The sequence below is a fragment of the Microtus ochrogaster genome, unplaced genomic scaffold (genome assembly GCF_000317375.1).
Source record: "Microtus ochrogaster isolate Prairie Vole_2 unplaced genomic scaffold, MicOch1.0 UNK5, whole genome shotgun sequence".
Lineage (NCBI taxonomy): Eukaryota > Metazoa > Chordata > Mammalia > Rodentia > Cricetidae > Microtus > Microtus ochrogaster.
In genome coordinates this window covers 1790246-1796694 of record NW_004949103.1, presented here as the reverse complement: position 1 = coordinate 1796694, position 6449 = coordinate 1790246, and the positions used below count along the sequence as shown (strand labels likewise).

Below are 6449 nucleotides of genomic sequence, written 5' to 3'. Positions count from 1 at the left end.
CTCTCTCTCGTTTTGTTTGTTGAGATGTCTTGGCTGGTCTGGAACTCTCTATGTACACCAGGCTGGTCTCAAACTCATAGAGCCCTCCCTATCTCTGCCTCCCCAGTGCTGAGATTAAAGGTGCGCCTTTAATCCCTACCAAGTCCAGTGGATTTGGGTCTAACACCACTGCAGTAACATGCGATGTACTTCAATGATTCCATCCTTGGGTTCAACTGTAATTTGCCTCTCTGGGTCCTAAGCCCTGCATCCTTAGCCAGGGATCTTTGCATGAGTCGATAACTCTCCAGGACCTCTCACCATTTACCCTTAGAAGTTTTTAAAAACAGCTCTTGGGAACATTGTCTCGGCCTTAGACTAGCACCTTAGGCACACCTGTCCATCAGAGAGCCTTTTGGCAAGTGAGGCCAGTCTGCCTGGTCCCAACCTATGCAGCCACAGATTGACTGACACTGAGGATGAATGCTGCCACCTGGTGTTTGGAATCTTGTATCACAAGCAGTTGACCACCCAGGCCAATACCTCCAAGTAGAACAAGCAAGCTTCCTCAAGCCTTCTGGGTCTGAGGAAAGAGGAAAGATAGGAAGTGGGTCATCCTGCAAATTGAGGAACAGGAATCTTGGTCTAGAGCAAAAAGAATGGAATCTATGCCCTGTGTGGCTCTACAGAGCACTCAGCGCAAGCAAGTCTTGGGCTAACCTGTATGTGTGGACCAGCAACAGAGAAACGCCCAAGACTGTACTGCCTGGTCCCACCCTGGTTAACTGTTCTGTGTTCTCTGTGAGATACCTGGACTTTTAAAGGTGACGTGCTATTCGTCTTCCCCAATGGGGCACTTACCAGCTCAACTGACACATTCTCCTATCTTGCTGCACCCCACAAAGTGGGAAAACATCCTCAGGCTTCCCAGACAAGGCTCAAAGAGGTCAAGCAACCTTGCTGAATTCACACAGAAAATGCACAGGACTGTAGGGGGATGAGTCCATGTGTTTTGCTTTCCTGAGACTACACTATAACCGCTAGTAGGAATGAGATCATAGCTGCCCACACTGGCGGCTGTGATTTTCCTACTAAAGCCACGTAGGAATGAACTGTCTGACTCAGCAGATGCTGGTGCAGAAGAGGGCACGAGGGTTTGCTTTGAAGTCTTGACTCATGTGCAAACCATGCTACAGAGCTCGGGAAAAGATCTGACAGCTGGATCTGTTCTCATAATCACTCAGATATAAGAACCACCCCCTCCACCCTGGTGAGTTCTAGGAAATAAAGACTCTGAAAGTTACATAACTTGCCTCAAGACGGCTGGGAGTTCAGGGCTGTCTAATTCAAACACGTGCTCTTTCCAAGACCACAGCTGAAGATCTATAGTCACATAACAGCCCCGCACCCACCATGCCTCTCTCAGAGACAGGTCTTATGGAGCCCAGGTTAGCTTTGAACTCACTATAGAGCTGAAGATGGCTTTAAATTCTGGTCCTCTTGTCTCTACCTCCTGACAGATACTTTAAAAATATAAAGTTAAATAGTTTGAGACAGAGTCTCACCATGTAGCCTTGAATATCCTGGAATTTTCTATACAGACCAGGCTGGTCTCTCACCCACTGCCTCTGACTCCCAAGTGCTGGGATTAAAGGTGTGTTTGGGAGACTCTCGTTTACTAGACCTATGTTTTATTTTAAGAACATGCAAAGCACCTGTCGGCCTTGCCTGTGATCGCTGTGCTGTTTGGTACATTTACGTTTCTGAGATCTGCCATGGTTCAGTAAGCCCGGGAGGCTGGCACTCTCCGCATCTCTGCTCCCTCTTCATGTATCGTTTGTTTGAAGCTTAACTTCAGTTTGCTGGAGCATCTCTACTCCCGCCTCCCACCTGTGATTTTAGCATCTCTTTCTTCTCATTTCTAACGAAAAACACATTTTCAGTGTGTATCTTATAATCGCATGCTATAATACTATTTTTCTAACCAATCTGACAGCCTGTGTTTTGGGTTTGTTTGGTTTTTGTTTTTGTTTTATGCTGTAAGCTAGTGTCTTCACAGGTAACACCAGCATTTCTCCAAGCGGGCTTTCTTCCAGGGATCAGCCACAAGGACCTTCAGGTGGTCAGTCACCGTTATCTTACTGATGAGCCAGGTGGCACATGTCAATCATTCCTGCATCATTCACAGGGGAACCTGAAGCAGGCAGCTGCTAGCCTGCTGGACTATGAGCATCGTCTCCTGCGGCAGGTTTGGGCATCAGGACATTCTCATGACTCTCGCCATGTACAGTGCTAGGGGTCACTAGGTCTGTGACAAAGTCCTCTCAGATCAAGACTCAGGAGGACTTCTGCCCCTTCAGATGAGGGAAACTATAAAAGTCATGATCACAGCTACCCAGCCCTCACTACCGGGACACGTGGGTGATGCTTTGGCAGCTTTTCTCAGATACTGTCATTTGTTTTCGATAGAATGTTCTCTGAGGGCCTCCATCTCTTGGATTTTGGTCTCACTGAATCTGTGCGTTGACTTAGACTGCCCCCCCCCCACGAATCCTTTCTGATAGCAAAGCACCCAGTGCATGATTCTGGGGCACTGCGGGTCACCGGCAAATGTCTGTGGGCAAGCACTGCAGGAACTCCAGAGAGAGGGGCCAGACTTGAACTGCAGGGCATGGCTATAAAAGGCTGCTCAGGTGAGTGAACAGCCAGACTTCTGCTGAAGAGACGGGGGAGCACACACGAGTATTAGAAGGAGTGAGAATGAGCAGGAGCATGAGCAGGGGACAAAGGATCCCAGGGCCAAGTGGAAAGTCTTGTGAGGATGGACTCCACCTTTGAGGCTCTCAGAGTTCAAGCCCAGGACGCTCAGATCTGCCCACTCTCCATCCTATGTTCACATAAGGCCTGCCTCATGGTACTGCAGAGAGTTAAGATGATGTTCACAATAGTTACAGAAAGAAGATGGATCCACAAGGATCCAGACCACCTATTTACAACTGGACTAGGAGGAGCCAGTAGAGAACATGACCTCTGCAGACAAAGTTCATCGTTGCCACAGGTAGGCTGAGATTCTCCCAGGGGGTTGTCTTTTATGTGTTCTCACAGAGGGTTGACTGGACACAGGCTGGGCATGCAGACAGTCTAGTGTCCTTCCTTCCCTCCATTCACCAAGCAAACCCCAGAACTTTGCTTGAGCAGAGGGACATATTAGCTAGATCAAGCCAGGTCACTGGCACCTGAGGGCCCTTTGCTTAGAGAGCAACTGTTCCAGATTAAAAGAGAACATTCTAGAAAGACAGACAGGGCTCCCACGGCCCCTAGAGACCTGACTCTGTGTGGAAGGTTTGACATCTGGTGTCAGAGGAGTCCTGTGTGTTTTCTAGCCTTCTGCTGTCCCTGTGGAAAATAAATTCCATTGGCGAGAACTCAATGAAGCAGGCAACATGCAAGGTCCATTCCAGAGAAGGAAGAGAGGTTAATGGGAGGAGAAGCCATGATCCTTTAGATTCCATCCATGCAGAGGCATCTATGGGGGACACCCTGAGGCTGGGTCTTGGACAGAAACACAGTAAATCAGAGCCTGATAAGATGGAGGAAAACAACAGCTAGTACCAAAGGATGCCTGCAGCCTCTGGAGATGCCTCCCTGGTCTTGGGAGTGTCCCATAGCCTTAGAGAGAAGCATATTTCAGACAGCTGGCCCTGAGTTTACATTTTGATAAGACCACGCCAGCACCACACACACACATACCTATTTGATTCTCTTGATAAGTGAGTTGTCTTGATTTATATACAAACTTCCTGACACTAGGCAAAGCTCCCTGGGTGATGGAGGTTCTCCTGGAGCTGTGTGCCTATGTGAGGCCTGGGGGTTCTGGATCATTAGGACACCCCAGCCTACAGATCTTCTTTGAGAGCCAACATGGTTATAGGCGTCTCATGAAGGGCACTGGACCAGGGCACATGCCAGGCTCTCTTTGGGGTGGCAGGCTGAAGGTCTCCTGCACTTGCATTCATGGGTCTTGAAATTAGAAAGGCAATAAAGGACATGTTCCTAGTGACCACACGTTAGTGACATGGGATGGACATGGGATGGTTATGGCGCCACGGGCACAGAAACACTCTAACATTCCAGATTTGACTGGATCCAGCCACTAGAGAAGGAGGTGAGGCTGAAGAGCATCTCAAAGCAGTCCTAGTCACTCTGGGTGGCCTATATCTCCCCCTGGCTTCCGGGGCACAGCAGAGAGAAGCCAGAGTATGGCCAGGTGCGGTCTTGTCACTCTTGATGAGGAAAAGGCTCCGGTGGCAGCATCTGGGGCAGAGCGTCAGGCAAAGGCAGATGGGCAAGCAGGAGTCCTGTCTTTTCTGGCTGTCACAAAGCCATGGGGACAAGTGCAGGTAGGCAGCAAGTGATGGTTAGTGCCCCACAGGTGGGGAGGATCCAAGTACCTACCCGGAGGTCCAGGCCATCCTTCCTGGGTCCTGGGAGAGTGTCGGGTTTGGAATAAGGGAAGCCTGTAACAGACACAGCACAGCCTTGTCACGCACTCAGCCCGGCCAGGCGAGGGCAGGACCCATGACTCTTCCAATAGAGACAGGACTAGGCAGCTGAGAATAAGCAGAGAGGCCCCTAAAGATAATCTGCCTGCCTTATTTGTGACCTTCTAGCCCCAAAACACGAGGGGGGCCATCTGAACCAATTATTAACACCAGAAACAGTATTGAAATGGGGCCCAGCCCAGCTGGTACCCAACTTCAGGAAAAACCTCAGTATCACACCACCCAGGCCTAGCTCTTTACCCAGATTCAGACATCCTATGCTAGGTATGACTGTGGCCATCCTGCACTTTGACGGCCACCACAGGCCACCACTAGTCAAATGGGGCTGGGGATCTTTGAGGTTGGTGAATCTCAAATCCAAATAGTGATTCCTAGATTCTCTTTAAATGAAATGAGCCAGGCAGAGACACAGGGGTCCTTGATGCTTGCTAGCATGAAGCCAAATGTCATGGGAGCTCCCGGGAAGCCAGGGAAGGGGCAGGGGGTCTATGGGCCACACCCCCACAACATTCACACCGAAGTGCCCACTGAGGACTGACGTCAGCACCAAGGACAAAACTGCCAACTGTCCTGTCTGCCCTGCTGCTGAGCATGCCAGGTTAGGCATTACCTCGAGGTGCCCTGTGGGCTCAGAAACCCTCCTCCCAAGGGACCCACTGAGGAAAGTCAGAAGCCTATGACAGCTGAAGGGGCTAGATGTCGCTCTCCTTTACGAGGAGGCTAGCAGCAATGAAGAACTTGTCTGTTGTGTGGATTCTCGCACAGATTCAGCTCTGCTCAGACCCTACTGCATCAGAAGCCTATGATTCTGCAAGCCCCCCAGGCCCTTTGGATGAACAATAACAGCAAATGTCTCAACTGTGTTTCTGGCCCTCTAGTCAGGCCTTCCCTGGCTCAATATTCAACCTCTTCCATGCAGTGGCAACCTTCTTTCCATAGGCCACATGTGTCTCCCACCTCCCTAACAACTACCTTAGACAGGGCTGAGCAATTTTAAAAAATCATTTCAGTTTTAATTATGTGTATGTGGGTGGGAGAGGGGAAAGGGTATGAGCATGTTCAGTGCTGGTACCCATGGGTCAGAAGAGGGGGTCAGAGGTCCTGGAGATGGAGTTATGGGTATTTGTGGGTTGCTCAGTGTGGGTCCTGGCACCTGAGCTCTGCCCCCTGCAAGAGAGCAACGCTCTTACTGAGCCATCTCTCCAGCCCTGGTCATATTTTTCCCATTAAGTTGGAAAGATGGGGGTGAAGAGATGGTGCAGGGTTTGATTCCCAGCACCCCATGGTGGCTCACAACCCTTTTCTGGCCTTTGTGGGCACTGTGTGCACATTAGTGCACAGACATACATACAGGGAAAACATCCATACACATAAAGCAATTTAAAAAAAAAAGAAACTTGAGAAGGGGATTGGTGGCCGTGCCACCCCACCCTCTATGCCTAGACTTTTGCTCTTTCTGAGGTTTTGAGCCTGTGCACTTGTCATCTTCTTTCTGAGAAGGTCCCTTAGTTACTCTTTAAGGTAACAATTTCTCAGCTTTCCCCTACCTGAGAAGGTCCCTGTGCCTTCCATCCCGAAGTACATTCCCACTGAATGTAGAACTCACAGGCCTCCCATTGGCACAGGAAGACATGCCACTCGCTTCAGGTCCCCGTTGTTTCCACATGGAGTCAGCTGCCACCAACTAGAGCTTCCTGTAGATGACATCGCTCTCCTTGCTGTGGACTTTCAAGATTTTTTTTTTCTAAAACCTTAGTGTGTTCAGAAGTTTAGAAGCACGTCTTGGTGTGGACTTTTCTGATTGATCTTCTCTGGGGTTCACTCGGTCACATGACCTTGCAGGCTTCCATCTTCTGCCAAGTCTGCCATGTTTTCAGCCATTGTCGCTTTTAATGTTTCTAACCCATT

General features: G+C 49.6%; 1 protein-coding gene across 20 annotated transcripts in view; it reads right to left on the bottom strand.

The window, feature by feature from the left end:
• Nucleotides 1-6449, bottom strand: part of Ablim2 (actin binding LIM protein family member 2) — a 124667-nt gene that overhangs the window by 13360 nt on the left and 104858 nt on the right. For 13 of the 20 annotated variants that reach the window (XM_026788625.1, XM_013353298.2, XM_026788630.1 and 10 more), the window contains one exon: nt 4435-4496. The exons of the other annotated variants lie outside the window; for them this stretch is intronic. In XM_026788625.1, the coding sequence (XP_026644426.1) occupies nt 4435-4496 (62 nt within the window). The remainder of the gene's footprint in view (nt 1-4434; nt 4497-6449) is intronic. 20 annotated transcript variants of the gene reach the window in all.